Below are 15,476 nucleotides of genomic sequence, written 5' to 3'. Positions count from 1 at the left end.
CGCACTGTGGCTGCAGTGTGTACCATCTCGAACAGTGGTGGGCAAAATACGGCCCGCGGGCCATAGCGGCCTGCCAGGTCATTCTCTCTGGCCCGCTGGATGGGACAGAAACAGAACGTGAGCTGGAGCTCGAGCTCGAGCTGCACATTCGACTATCCACTTTCTCTTCTCATGGGTCAGAGACAGATCCGACCTGCAGCCAAGGGAAAAACATAATAGTACTTCATTCAAATTAATAATTCGCAAAAGCGATTCGCCCTGCCCGATCTTAAACGGATCCATTCCGTGATACTGTGCCCCAATGGCAGACATCCGTACCCAGAATGCACTGCGTATTCAAATATGCCCTATCCCTTTTAGATTGGAGTTCTGGCTGCTCATCTCCACAACCCTTTCACCTAAGAAAGTGACCGGCACTGCATCTTTCCTCTCCTGGTATCCAGGGTACGATGGCAGGGGAGCTCTCATCTGGCACCAATTGGGACGGCATTAGTAATCTTTGCAGAGGGACATAAGGATGACTGAGGTGGGGATTTGATGCTAACACAGCTCTAAAGAGGTTACAGTTCTATTTCACAGCACTGATTTAGAGACCAGAAGATACCGCAATACTTTCAACTTTTATCTTTGATTCATTTCTAAGCAGTATCCAATACATGCTGTGTATGTAAGATGCAATGTTCCTTCTAATTTTATTTGCGCACAGTCCCTTTAAATTTGCCGCGCAGCCAGCCACTATGCAGCCGCGCACGTGCATTATCTCCTCCAGCGGCAAGAGCTGGGGAGTGGCCTGCGTGGGACTGCATGATTGTTGCTGAGGACAGCCCTCAACAGCTCGCCAAAACTGGTCAAGTGGACCTCCAGCCCAAAGAATTGCCCACCTCTGATCTACAAGATGCACTGCAGCAACTCGCCAAGGCTTCTTCGGCAGCACCTCCCAAACCCATGACCTCTACCACCTAAAAGGACAAGGGCAGCAGGCGCATGGGAACACCATCACCTCCACGTTCCCCTCCGAGTCACACACCATCCTGACTTGGAAATATATCGCCGTTCCTTCATCGTCGTTGGGACACAATCCTGGAACTCCCTCCCTAACAGCACTGTGGGAGCACCTTCACCACACGGACTGCCGCGGTTCAAGGCGGCGGCTCACCACCACCTTCTCAAGGGGCAATTAGGGACGGGCAATACCACGTCCCGTGACAAAAGCATAACAATTCCACTTTTCCATTAAATTAGCGCAAAACAATAAGGGGACGGGACCCTGGGTCGTGGATGGCACCTGCGGTCAGGATCGTGGGGGTCATGGGCGACCTCACCCCTCCCCTCCCGCGATCTCTCCGTGAGCCCCCCCCCCCCCCCCACCATCTCCCCGCTCGTGTGACAATCTCTCACCTGCAGCTTTTCCTTCTCCTCCTGTTGTTTGATTTCATCGACCACAGCCTGCAGACGATTCTGGAAGAGAATTACGGAGCGTTTGAACTCTCAAGCGATGCAGTGAAGTGACATTAACAGGTCTGTCGGTGTAAAGCACCTCGGGTACTTTACACCGACACGCTGGGTAGCTCAACGCCAGACTCAGCAAGACTGAGATAACTGGGCCTTGGTGATCGAGGGTGGTACAGTCGTCTCCCATACCCGGGGGGGGGGGAGCAGCGGCCAGGATACACACCACAAATCCCACTCTATCAAACTCTAAAAATTAATATACAAAATGAAGTACCCTCCACTCACCCCCAGTAACACACCTCGCCCTCAATAATAATCCTCTGCCCCAACACTCATGGTGTGTTTTAAAAAGGTGCTGACTCTTCCCCCCCCCGCCAAAGGTGCTGACTCTTCTCCCACCCCCCGCCAAAGGTGCTGACTCTCTTCCCCCCACCAACCCCCGAAGGCGCTGACCTCTCTTCACCCCCCCACCGAAGGTGCTGACTCTCTCCAACCCCACCCTCCCCTGAAGGTTGAAGGTGCTGATTCTCTCCCTCTACCGAAGATACTGACGAGGGGAGGGGAGGGTGGAGGAAGGAGACGGCTGTAGGGGAGAGAGAGGAGGGTGGGGGGGCAGTGGAGAATCCAGGGGTGGGGAGGGGTGGAAAGGGACCGGGGGGGGGGAACAGGACGAGAGAGCAGGGGGGGCGGGGGGGGAAAAGAGAGAAAAGAAACTGGGGAGATGAAGAGAGACTGAGCTGGGGTGGGGGGAATAGAGAGAGATGGAGAGGTGAGAGAGAGAGATGGTGGGGAGAGGACAATTTGCTGCAGTGAGGAATGTAAAAGATTTAGTCAGGGTTGCCATCACTGATGGGAAGTGAGCGCCTCCTGCTGAGAGCTGACGGATGGCCGTCAGGGAAGCCCAGGATCCGTTGTGATGCCCTCCAGAGCCGAATAGCCCAATGACTGGCCTGACACATGAGCTATGCCCACAAGTGCTTCCTGGGGCCAGGGAGCGGTGCACCCCCGGGGACGGGAGGTAAGAAGCCTGCCGTGCCCCAACACTCACCTTCAACGCCAAGTTCTCCACCTTCACAATCAGGTCCTCCTGCCGCTTCCGCTTCTCCTGGGTCAGCTGCAGCTTCTCCCTCAGGGTCTCCACCTCGTACTGGAACTCCACCACTGCCGGGGAACAGAGAGGGCTGGTGAGCTCACTGTGAGAGACAGCCAAGAGACTCAACATCCAATCGCGACCCCCACAACACAAACCCCATTTGTTCAGGACCGGCACACAACTGAGGATGTAACATGGATGCAACGACAGACACAATAAACACAGACAAACAGAACTAAGGGACTAACCTAGGAGGGGAGATTGTGTAGACTGGGCCGATATACTCTCGAGTTTAGAAGAATGAGGTGATCTCATTGAAACATACACAATTCTGACAGGGCTTGACAGGGTAGATGCAGGGGAGATGTTTCCCCCGGGCTGGGGAGTCTAGACCCAGGGGTCACAGTCTGAGAATAAGGGGTCGGCCATTTAGGACTGAGATGAGGAGAAAGTTCTTCACTCAGAGGGTGGTGAATCTTTGGAATTCTCTGCCCCAGAGGGCTGTGGAGGCTCAGTCTTTGAGTATATTCAAGACAGGGATCGATTAGATGTTTGGATATTAAGGGAATCGAGGGATATGGGGATAGTACAGGAAAGTGGAGTTGAGGTCGAAGATCAGCCATGATCTCATTGAATGGCAGAGCAGGCTCGAGGGGCCGAATGGACGACTCCTGCTCCTGGTTGTAATGTTCTTAATGTGGAGTAAGGTAACCCTGTGCTATGCTGTGTGGCAGACTGTTCCACAGGTCACTCTGGTCTGGTCTCCACCTGATGGATCACTGGCTCCAGGCACTGTCCGGCAAAGCACTGAGCTCCAGAGACCAGCAGGACCTGGGGGGGAAGGCAGCAGGAAGAGGGTAGAAGTGGCCTGAGCTCCCTGGGCTGGGTACCGGCACCTGATGGCTCCCCAGCGACGGATGCAAGTGTGGAAGCAACTGTGATGCCACCCACAATGTGCACGGCCGGGCTCGCACGATAGAAGTGCAGCCATTGACAACAGGAGAGGAAAGGACAGAAGGGAGGTGGTGAGTCATTGTCCCAGGAATGGGCCCCATTCTGTCAGCTCGAAAGACCCGTTACCCATTTGGTTCGATTCCTCCTTCGGCTGTATTTGTCCGTCTGCCTCGTCGAGCTTCTGCTGCAGGCGCCTGGCGAGGTCATCCTCCGAGTCCATGATGTTCAGGTCCTCATCATCGTGGCGATCGCCTTCATCTTCATCCTCCTCGCTGCTACTGCTGATGTCATTGAAGATCTCCCGCAGCTCGTCCCTCTCCACTGTCAGAGAAACACAACCCAATTCAGCACAGAACCCGGCACTGCGCTGGGTGTCAATCTCCCACTGACACCAAGCAGGGGCCTGGCACTGAGCCACACAGTCTGTCGCTCTGCCCATCCCCCTCGCCGAGCCCTCCCCCCCCACCCCCCCACCGACCCCCTCACTGAGCCCTCCCCCCCCCCCACCCGTTCCTCACCGAGCCCCCTCTCTCCCCATTCCCCCCCCCCCCCCCGGCACCAAGCCCTCTCCCCACCCCCTTACCGAGCCCACTCTCTCTCCCTCTTCACCCCCCCCCCCCACCCCAACCAAGCCGACTCCCCACCGCACCCACTCACCGAGCCCTCTCCCTCTCCTTCCCCCCCCCCCCCCCCGCCAACCAAGTCCTCTCTTCCACCCCCCTCACCACAGAGCCCTCTCTCTCTCTCTCCTCTCTTCCCCCCTTCCTCACTGAGCTCTCTCCCCATCAGGGGAGCAGACAGGTGTTTCTGCGGCCGCAGACATGACTCCAGGATGGTATGTTGCCTCCCTGGTGCCAGGGTCAAGGATGTCACCGAGCAGCTGCAGGGTATTCTGGGGGAGAGGGTGAACAGCCAGAGGGCGTGGTTCATATCGGGACCAATGACATAGGTAGAAAGAGGGATGAGGTCCTGCAGGCAGCAAGGAGGGAGATTAAAAAGCAGGACCTCAAAGGTAGTAATCTCCGGATTACTCCCGGTTCCACAAGCTAGTGAGTACAGAAATAGGAAGATAGAGCAGATGATTGCGTGGCCAGAGAGATGGTGCAGGTGGGAGGGCTTTAGTTTCCTGAGGCATTGGGACCGCTTCTGGGGGAGGTGGGACCTGTACAAGCCGGACAGGTTGCACCTCAACAGAACGGGACCAATATCCTCGAGGGGTGGGGGGGGGGTTGCTAGTGCTGTTGGGGAGGGTTTAAACTAGCTTGGCAGGGGGATGGGAACATGAGAATAGATTCAGTGGGGAGGGGAGTAAAGCTGGAATTAGAAAGCAACAATGTAGAAAGTGAGGTTGAAGAACAGAGGAAACAAGCAGGAAAAAAGGGCAAAAAAACAAATTTAAAGGCACTTTGTCTAAATGCGTATAGCATTCGTAACAAAATAGATGAGTTGACGGCACAAATTGAGACAAATGGATATGATCTGACAGCCATTTCAGAGATATGGTTGCAAGGTGACCAGGACTCGGAATAAATATTCAGGGGTATTTGACAATTCGGAAGGACAGACAGAAAGGAAAAGGAGGTGGGGTAGCACTGTTAATAAAGGATCGGATCAGTATGTTAGTGAGAAACAATATTGGCTCAGAGGATCAAGATGTTGAATCAGTTTGGGTGGAGATAAGGAATAATAAAGAGAAAAAATTCCCTGGTGGGCGTAGTCTATAGGCCCCCTAACAATAGCTACACTGTTGGACGGAGTATAAATCAAGAAATAACGGAGGCTTGTAATAAAGGAATGGCAATAATCATGGGTGATTTTAACCTTCATATTGATTGGACAAAGCAAATTGGCCCGGGTAGCCTTGAGGAGGAGTTCATAGAGTGTATCTGGGATAGTCTCCTTCAACAGTACGTTGCGGAACCAACCAGGGAGCAGGCTATCTTGGATCTAGTACTTTATAATGAAACAGGATTAATAAATGATCTCATAGTAAAAGATCCTCTAGGAATGAGTGACCATAATATGATTGAATTCCAAATTCAGTTGGAGGGTGAGAAAGTTGGTTCTCAAACCAGTATCCTAAGCTTAAATAAAAGAGACTACAAAGGTATGAGAGCAGAGTTGGATAAAGTGGACTGGGAAAATAGATTAAAGTGTGGGACGGCTGATGAGCAGTGGCAGACATTTAAGGAGATGTTTCAGAATTCGCAAAAAAATATGTCCCAATGAGAAGGAAAGACTGTAAGAGAATGGATAACCATCCGTGGCTAACTAAGGAAATAAGGGAGGGCATCAAATTGAAAACAAGGGCATACAATGTGACCAAGACTGGTGGGAGGCCAGAGGATTGGGAAACTTTTTAAAGCCAGCAGAGAATGACTAAAAAAAATGATTGAGAGGGAAGACAGATTATGAAAGTAAACTTGCACGAAATATAAAAACAGATTGTAAAAGTTTGTACATAAAAAGGAAAAGAGTGGCTAAAGTAAATGTTGGTCCCCTGGAGGATGAGACTGGGGAATTAATAATGGGGAACAGGGAAATGGCAGAGACGTTGAACAAATATTTTGTATCGGTCTTCACGATAGAAGACAATAAGAACATCCCAATAATGGATAATCAAAGGGCTATGGGGAAGGAGGAATCACCATTACTAATTAAGTAAAATAATGGGACTAAAGGCAGACAAGTCCCCTGGACTTGACGCCTTACATCCTACAGTCTTAAGAGAAGTGGCTGCAGACATAGTGGATGCATTGGTTGTAATTTACCAAAATTCCCTGGATTCTGGGGCGGTCCCAGCGGATTGGAAAACCGCAAATGTAAAACCCCTATTTAAAAAAGGAGGCAGACAAAAGCAGGAAACTATAGACCAGTTAGCCTAACGTGAGTAAACGTTAACATTGTTGTTGCCAATTTAAGTGTACCTAAGGGCTAAGTCATGGCAGGAGAGCTCGGTCGGGTGTTATGCTCCTCCTGTACCATGTGGGAACTCAGGGATGACTCCAGTGTCCCTGACGACTATGTGTGCAGGAAGTGTATCCATCTCCAGCTCCTCACGGTCTGCATTGCGGAGTTGGAGCTGAGGGTGGATTCACTCTGGAGCATCCACGATGCTGAGAATGACGTGAGTATCATGTGTAGCGAGTTGGTCTTACTGCAGGAGAAGGGTCCACAGCCAGATAGGGAATGGAAGACCAACAGGAAGAGCAGTGCAAGGAAGGGAGTGCAGGGGTCCCCTGTGGTCATCCCCTTGCAAAACAGATACACTGCTTTGGGTACTGTTGAGGGGGATGACTCATCAGGAGAGGGCAGCAGCAGCCAAGTTCATGGCACCGTGGCTGGCTCTGCTGCACAGGAGGGCAGGAAAAAGAGTGGGAGAGCGATAGTGATAGGGGATTCAATTGTAAGGGGAATAGATAGGCGTTTCTGCGGCCGCAACCGAGACTCCAGGATGGTATGTTGCCTCCCTGGTGCAAGGGTCAAGGATGTCTCGGAGCGGGTGCAGGCCATTCTAAAAAGGGAGGGAGATCAGCCAGTTGTCGTGGTGCACATTGGTACCAACGACATAGGTAAAAAAAAGGGATGAGGTCCTACGGAACGAATTTAAGGAGCTAGGAGCTAAATTAAAAAGTAGGACCTCAAAAGTAGTAATCTCGGGATTGCTACCAGTGCCACGTGCTAGTCAGAGTAGGAATCGCAGGATAGCGCAGATGAATATGTGGCTTGAGCAGTGGTGCAACAGAGAGGGATTCAAATTCCTGGGGCATTGGAACCGGTTCTGGGGGAGGTGGGACCAGTACAAACCGGACGGTCTGCACCTGGGCAGGACCGGAACCAATGTCCTAGGGGGAGTGTTTGCTAGTGCTGTTGGGGAGGAAGTAAACTAATATGGCAGGGGGATGGGAACCAATGCAGGGAGACAGAGGGAAACAAAAAGGAGGCAAAAGCAAAAGACAGAAAGGAGATGAGGAAAAGTAGAGGGCAGAGAAACCCAAGGCAAAGAACAAAAAGGGCTATTGTACAGCAAAATTCTAAAAGGACAAAGGGTGTTAAAAAAACAAGCCTGAAGGCTTTGTGTCTTAATGGAAGGAGTATCCGCAATAAGGTGGATGAATTAACTGTGCAAATAGATGTTAACAAATATGATGTGATTGGGATTACGGAGACGTGGCTCCAGGATGATCAGGGCTGGGAACTCAACATCCAGGGGTATTCAACATTCAGGAAAGATAGAATAAAAGGAAAAGGAGGTGGGGTAGCATTGCTGGTTAAGGAGGAAATTAAGGCAATAGTTCGGAAGGACACTAGCTTGGATGATGTGGAATCTATATGGGTAGAGCTGCAGAACACCAAAGGGCAAAAAACGTTAGCAGGAGTTGTGTACAGACCTCCAAACAGTAGTAGTGAGGTTGGGGAGGGCATCAAACATGAAATTAGGAGTGCATGCAATAAAGGTGCAGCAGTTATAATGGGTGACTTTAATATGCACATAGATTGGGTTAACCAAGCTGGAAGCAATACGGTGGAGGAGGATTTCCTGGAGTGCATAAGGGATGGTTTTTTAGACCAATATGTCGAGGAACCAACTAGGGGGGAGGCCATCTTAGACTGGGTGTTGTGTAATGAGAGAGGATTAATTAGCAATCTCATTGTGCGAGATCCCTTGGGGAAGAGTGACCATAATATGGTGGAATTCTGCATTAGGATGGAGAATGAAACAGTTAATTCAAAGACCATGGTCCAGAACTTAAAGAAGGCTAACTTTGAAGGTATGAGGCGTGAATTGGCTAGGATAGATTGGCAAATGATACTTAAGGGGTTGACTGTGGATGGGCAATGGCAGACATTTAGAGACCACATGGATGAACTACAACAATTGTACATTCCTGTATGGCGTAAAAATAAAAAAGGGAAGGTGGCTCAACCGTGGCTATCAAGGGAAATCAGGGATAGTATTAAAGCCAAGGAAGTGGCATACAAATTGGCCAGAAATAGCAGCGAACCCGGGGACTGGGAGAAATTTAGAACTCAGCAGAGGAGGACAAAGGGTTTGATTAGGGCAGGGAAAATGGAGTACGAGAAGAAGCTTGCAGGGAACATTAAGACGGATTGCAAAAGTTTCTATAGATATGTAAAGAGAAAAAGGTTAGTAAAGACAAACGTAGGTCCCCTGCAGTCAGAATCAGGGGAAGTCATAATGGGGAACAAAGAAATGGCGGACCAATTGAACAAGTACTTTGGTTCGGTATTCACTAAGGAGGACACAAACAACCTTCCGGAAATAAAAGGGGTCGGAGGGTCTAGTAAGGAGGAGGAACTGAGGGAAATCCTTATTAATCGGGAAATTGTGTTGGGGAAATTGATGGGATTGAAGGCCGATAAATCCCCAGGGCCTGATGGACTGCATCCCAGAGTACTTAAGGAGGTGGCCTTGGAAATAGTGGATGCATTGACAGTCATTTTCCAACATTCCATTGACTCTGGATCAGTTCCTATGGAGTGGAGGGTAGCCAATGTAACCCCACTTTTTAAAAAAGGAGGGAGAGAGATAACAGGGAATTATAGCCTGACATCGGTAGTGGGTAAAATGATGGAATCAATTATTAAAGATGTCATAGCAGTGCATTTGGAAAGAGGTGACATGATAGGTCCAAGTCAGCATGGATTTGTGAAAGGGAAATCATGCTTGACAAATCTTCTGGAATTTTTTGAGGATGTTTCCAGTAGAGTGGACAAGGGAGAACAAGTTGATGTGGTATATTTGGACTTTCAGAAGGCTTTCGACAAGGTCCCACACAAGAGATTAATGTGCAAAGTTAAAGCACATGGGATTGGGGGTAGTGTGCTGACATGGATTGAGAACTGGTTGTCAGACAGGAAGCAAAGAGTAGGAGTAAATGGGGACTTTTCAGAATGGCAGGCAGTGACTAGTGGGGTACCGCAAGGTTCTGTGCTGGGGCCCCAGCTGTTTACACTGTACATTAATGATTTAGACAAGGGGATTAAATGTAGTATCTCCAAATTTGCGGATGACACTAAGTTGGGTGGCAGTGTGAGCTGCGAGGAGGATGCTATGAGGCTGCAGAGCGACTTGGATAGGTTAGGTGAGTGGGCAAATGCATGGCAGATGAAGTATAATGTGGATAAATGTGAGGTTATCCACTTTGGTGGTAAAAACAGAGAGACAGACTATTATCTGAATGGTGACAGATTAGGAAAAGGGGAGGTGCAAAGAGACCTGGTACATCAGTCATTGAAGGTTGGCATGCAGGTACAGCAGGCGATTAAGAAAGCAAATGGCATGTTGGCCTTCATAGCGAGGGGATTTGAGTACAGGGGCAGGGAGGTGTTGCTACAGTTGTACAGGGCCTAAGTGAGGCCTCACCTGGAATATTGTGTACAGTTTTGGTCTCCTAACCTGAGGAAGGACATTCTTGCTATTGAGGGAGTGCAGCGAAGGTTCACCAGACTGATTCCCGGGATGGCGGGACTGACCTATCAAGAAAGACTGGATCAACTGGGCTTGTATTCACTGAAGTTCAGAAGAATGAGAGGGGACCTCATAGAAACGTTTAAAATTCTGACGGGGTTAGACAGCTTAGATGCAGGAAGAATGTTCCCAATGTTGGGGAAGTCCAGAACCAGGGGACACAGACTAAGGATAAGGGGTAAGCCATTTAGGACCGAGATGAGGAGGAATTTCTTCACCCAGAGAGTGGTGAACCTGTGGAATTCTCTGCCACAGAAAGTTGTTGAGGCCAATTCACTAAATATATTCAAAAAGGAGTTAGATGAAGTCCTTACTACTAGGGGGATCAAGGGGTATGGCGAGAAAGCAGGAATGGGGTACTGAAGTTGCATGTTCAGCCATGAACTCATTGAATGGCGGTGCAGGCTAGAAGGGCCGAATGGCCTACTCCTGCACCTATTTTCTATGTTTCTATGTTTCTATTAAGGCGTCCATTATTAAGGAAACAGTAGCGGGACATTTGGAAAAGCATGATTCAATCAAGCACAGTCAGCATGGTTATGAAAGGGAAATCATGTGATATTTTTGTGGTATATATCAATGATTTAGATTTGAATATAGGGAGTATGATTAAGAAGTTTGCAGACACTACTAAAATTGGCTGTGTGGTTGATAACGAAGAGGAAAGTCATGGGCTGCAGGAGGATATCAATCTACTGGTCAGGTGGGCAGAGCAGTGGCAAATGGAATTTAATTCAGAGAAGTGTGAGGTGATGCACTTTGGGAGGGCTAATAAGGAAAAGGTATACACATTAAACGGTAGGCCACTTAATAGTGTAGATGAATAATGGGACCTTGGAGTGCTTGTCCACAGATTCCTGAAAGTAGCAGGCCAGGTAGATAAGGTGGTTAAGAAGGCATACGGAATGCTTGCCTTTATTGGCCGAGGCATAGAATGTAAGAGCAGGGAGGTTATGCTTAAATTGTATAATACTTTGGTTAGGCCACAGCTGGAGTATTGCGTGCAGTTCTGGTCGCCATATTATAGGAAGGCCTTGATCACACGAGAGAGGGTGCAGAGGAGATTTACTAGGATGCTGTCTAGAATGGAGAACCTTAGTTGTGAGGACAGATTGGATAGGCTGGGTTTGTTCTCATTGGAACAGAGGAGTTGAGAGGAGACCTCATTGAGATGTACAAAATATTGAGGAGCCTGGACATAGTGGATAGTAAGGGTCTATTTCCATTGGTGGAGGGGGCTATTACGAGGGGGCATAGTTTTAAGGTGGATGGTAGAAGGTTTAGAGGGGAATTGAGGGGGGGCTTCTTTACACAGAGGGTTGTGGGGATCTGTAACTCGCTGCCTGGAAGAGTGGTGGATGCAGAAACCCTCACCACTTTTAAGAGATGGTTGGATGAGCACTTAAAGTGCAGTAACCTGCAAGGTTACGGACCTAGAGCTGGTAATTGGGATTAGACTGGATGACCTTTTGTTGGACGGACCAGATATAATGGTAAGTACTGCAGGGAATAGAATATGGCCAGGGTGATCTCCTGGACTAGTTTCAATCGCTTGGGTGGGTCGGAGAGGAATTTTCCCAGATTTTTTCTCCTTAAATTGGCCTGGATTTTTATCTGGGTTTTGCCTCTCCCAGGAGATCACATGGCTCCGGTTGGGGTGGAGTGTAGAATTTTTCAGTATAAGGGGGGGTCACAGTTGTGTGAGGCGGACTGGTTGGGCTGGGTGCTCTTTGCCTTTCCGTCATTGTTCATAGGTTTATATGTAACCTTTAGGGCTGCTGACTGAGGGCCGTGCGGCTCCTTGTCGGCCGGTGTGGATACGATGGGCTGAAATGGCCTCCTTCTGCGCTGTAAATTTCTATGTTTCTATATTTGACAAATTTGCTGGAGTTCTTTGAGGATGTAACGAGCAGGGTGGATATGGGGGAACCAGTGGATGTGGTGTATTTGGATTTCCAGAAGGCATTCGATAAGTTGCCACATAAGAGATTACTGCATAAGATAAAAGCTCAAGGGGTTGGGGGTAATATATTAGCATGGATAGAGGATTGGCTAACTAACAGAAAACAGAGAGTCGGGATAAATGGGTCATTTTTCCGGTTGACAAACACTGACTAGTGGGGTGCCACAGGGATCAGTGATGGGGCTAGAATTAGCTAGAATAGACTGGCAAAGGATACTTAAAGGGTTGACGGTGGATAGGCAATGGCAAACATTTAAAGATCACATGGATGAACTTCAGCAATTGAACATCCCTGTCTGGAGTAAAAATAAAATGGGGAAGGTGGCTCAACCGTGGCTAACAAGGGAAATTAAGGATAGTGTTAAAGCCAAGGAAGAGGCATATAAATTTGCTAGAAAAAGCAACAAACCTGAGGACTGGGAGAAATTTAGAATTCAACAGAGGACTAAGGGTTTAATTAAGAGGGGGAAAGTAGGGTACGAGAGGAAGCTTGCAGGGAACAAAAAAACTGACTGCAAAAGCTTCTATAAATATGTGAAGAGAAAAAGATTAGTGAAGACAAACGTAGGTCCCTTGCAGTCGGATTCGGTTCTGTCTTCACGAAGGAAGACACAAATAACCTTCCGAATGTACAAGGGGACAGTGGGTCAAGTGAGAAGGAGTAACTGAAATTGAAATTGAAATTGAAAGGCGGGAAATTGTTTCGGGAAATTGATGGGATTGAAGGCCGATAAATCCCCGGGGCCTGATAGTCTGCATCCCAGAGTACTTAAGGAAGTGGCCCTAGAAATAGTGGATGCATTGGTGATCATTTTCCAACAGTTCCTATGGACTGGAGGGTAGCTAATGTAACACCACTTTTTTAAAAAGGGAGGGAGAGAAAGTGGGTAATTATAGACCAGTTAGCCTGACATCAGTAGTGGGGAAAATGTTGGAATCAATCATTAAGGATGAAATAGCAGCGCATTTGGAAAGCAGTGACAGGATCAGTCCAAGTCAGCATGGATTTATGAAAGGGAAATCATACTTGACGAATCTTCTGGAATTTTTTGAGGATGTAACTAGCAGAGTGGACAAGGGAGAACCAGTGGATGTGGTGTATTTGGACTTTCAAAAGGCTTTTGACAAGGTCCCACACAAGAGATTGTTGGCAAAATCAAAGCATATGGTATTGGGGGTAATGTACTGACATGGATAGAGAACTGGTTGGCAGACAGGAAGCAGAGAGTCGGGATAAACGGGTCCTTTTCAGAATGGCAGGCAGTGACTGGTGGAGTGCCGCAGGGCTCAGTGCAGGAGCCCCAGCTCTTTACAATATATATTAACGATTTAGATGAAGGAATTGAGTATAATATCTCCAAGTTTGCAGACGACACTAAATTGGGTGGCGGTGTGAGCTGTGAGGAGGACGCTAAGAAGCTGTAGGGTGACTTGGACAGGTTAGGTGAGTGGGCAAATGCATAGCAGATGCAGTATAATGTGGATAAATGTGAGGTTATCCATTTTGGGAGCAAAAACACGAAAGAAAATTATCTGAATGGCGGCAGATTAGGAAAAGGGGAGGCGCAACGAGACCTGGGTGTCATGGTACATCAGTCATTGAAAGTGGGCATGCAGGCAGTGAAGGCGGCAAATGGTATGTTGGCCTTCATAGCTAGGGTTTGAGTATAGGAGTAGGGAGATCTTACTGCAGTTGTACAGGGCCTTAGTGCGGCCTCACCTGGAATATTGTGTTCAGTTTTAGTCTCCTAATCTGAGGAAGGACTCTGAGGGAGTGCAGCGAAGGTTCACCAGACTGATTCCAGGGATGGCTGGACTGACATATGAGGAGAGACTGGATTAATTGGGACTTTATTCACTGGAGTTTAGAAGGATGAGAGGGGATCTCATAGAAACGCATAAGATTCTGACGGGACTGGACAGGTTAGATGCGGGAAGAATCTTCCCGATGTTGGGAAGTCCAGAACCAGGAGACATAGTCTTAGGATAAAAGGTAGGCCATTTAGGACTGCGATCAGGAGAAACTTCTTCACTCAGAGAGTTGTTAACCTGTGGAATTCCCTGTCGCAAAGAGTTGTTGATGCCAGTTCATTGGATATATTCAAGAGGGAGTTAGATATGGTCCTTACAGCTAAGGGGATCAAGGGGTATGGAGAGAAAGCAGGAAAGGGGTACTGAGGGAATGAGCAGCCATGATCTTATTGAATGGCAGTGCAGGCTCGAAGGGCCAAATGGCCTACTCCTGCACCTATTTTCTATGTTTCTGTACAAAGATGGGTGGGAAAGCAAATTGTGAGGAGGACACAAGAAATCTGCAAAGGGATATAGACAGGCAAAATTTGGCAGATGGAGTATAATGTGGGACAATGTGAGGTTATCCACTTTGCCAGAAATAATAGAAAAGCAAATTATAATTTAAATGGAGCAAAATTGCAAAGTGCTGCAGTACAGAGAGACCTGGGGGTCCTTGTGCATGAAACCCAAAAATTAGTATGCAGGTACAGCAAGTTATCAGGAAGGCAAATGGAATGTTGGCCTTTATTACAAGGGGGATAGAGTATATACGCAGAGAAGTCCTGCTACAATTATACAGGATATTGGTGAGGCCACACCTGGAGTACTGCGCACAGTTTTGGTCTCCATATTTAAGGAAGGATATACTTGCATTGGAGCCTGTTCAGAGGAGGTTCACGAGGTTGATTCCAGAGATGAGGGGGTTGACTTTTGAAGATAGGTTGAGCAGGTTGGGCCTATACTCATTGGAGTTCAGAAGAATGAGAGGTGATCTTATTGAAACTTATAAGATTCTGAGGGGGTTCGACAAGGTGGTTGCAGAGAGGATGTTTCCAGTCATAGGGGAATCCAGAACTAGGGGACATAGTCTTAGAATAAGGCGCCGCCCATTTAAAACTGAGATGAGGAGGAATTTCTTCTCTCAGAGGGTTGTAAATCTGTGGAATTTACTGCCTCAGAGAGCTGTGGAAGCTGGGTCATTGAATAAATTTAAGGCGGAGATAGATTATTGAACGATAAGGGAGTAAAGGGTTAAGGGGAGCGGGCAGGGAAGTGGAGCTGAGTCCATGATCAGATCAGCCATGATCTTACTGAATGGTGGAGCAGGCTCACCCCCGCCCTCACCGAGCCACCCCACGCACACTGAGCCCTCTCCCCCCCCCCCCCCCGCCCCAGAGCCCGAGCCCTCTCTCCACCCCCCCTCACCGAGCCCCCTCCTCTGCCCCTCCCCGAGTGCTTTGCCCCACCTGCACAGTGACCTCTCTTCCCCCCCCCTCGCACCGAGCCCCCTCCTCTTCCCCCCCACCTCTCCCCCCCGCACTGAGCCCTTCCCCCCCCCCCACCCTCACCGAGCCCTCTCTCCCCGCCTTCCCAAGATCCCCCACGCCCCTCACCGAGCCCCCTCCCCAAGCCCTCCTCTCCCCACACCGTGCCCTCTCACCAATCCCCCCTCACTGAGCCCTCTCCCCACACAGTGAGCCCGCCCCCCTGAGCCCTGAGCCCTCTCA

The 15,476-nt window shown here is 48.9% G+C and overlaps 1 protein-coding gene across 1 annotated transcript in view; it reads right to left on the bottom strand.

The window, feature by feature from the left end:
- taf7 (TAF7 RNA polymerase II, TATA box binding protein (TBP)-associated factor) overlaps positions 1–15,476 on the bottom strand; it is a 41,551-nt gene that overhangs the window by 11,173 nt on the left and 14,902 nt on the right. Inside the window, exons 9-11 of the mRNA XM_070883188.1 lie at positions 3,626–3,820; positions 2,501–2,613; positions 1,399–1,458 (exon numbers count right to left, since the gene is read on the bottom strand). Of these exons, the coding sequence (XP_070739289.1) occupies positions 1,399–1,458; positions 2,501–2,613; positions 3,626–3,820 (368 nt within the window). The remainder of the gene's footprint in view (positions 1–1,398; positions 1,459–2,500; positions 2,614–3,625; positions 3,821–15,476) is intronic.

Source organism: Pristiophorus japonicus, chromosome 6, assembly GCF_044704955.1.
Source record: "Pristiophorus japonicus isolate sPriJap1 chromosome 6, sPriJap1.hap1, whole genome shotgun sequence".
Lineage (NCBI taxonomy): Eukaryota > Metazoa > Chordata > Chondrichthyes > Pristiophoridae > Pristiophorus > Pristiophorus japonicus.
Note: the sequence above shows the minus strand (reverse complement) of the source record. Positions and strands in the feature narration are given on the sequence as shown.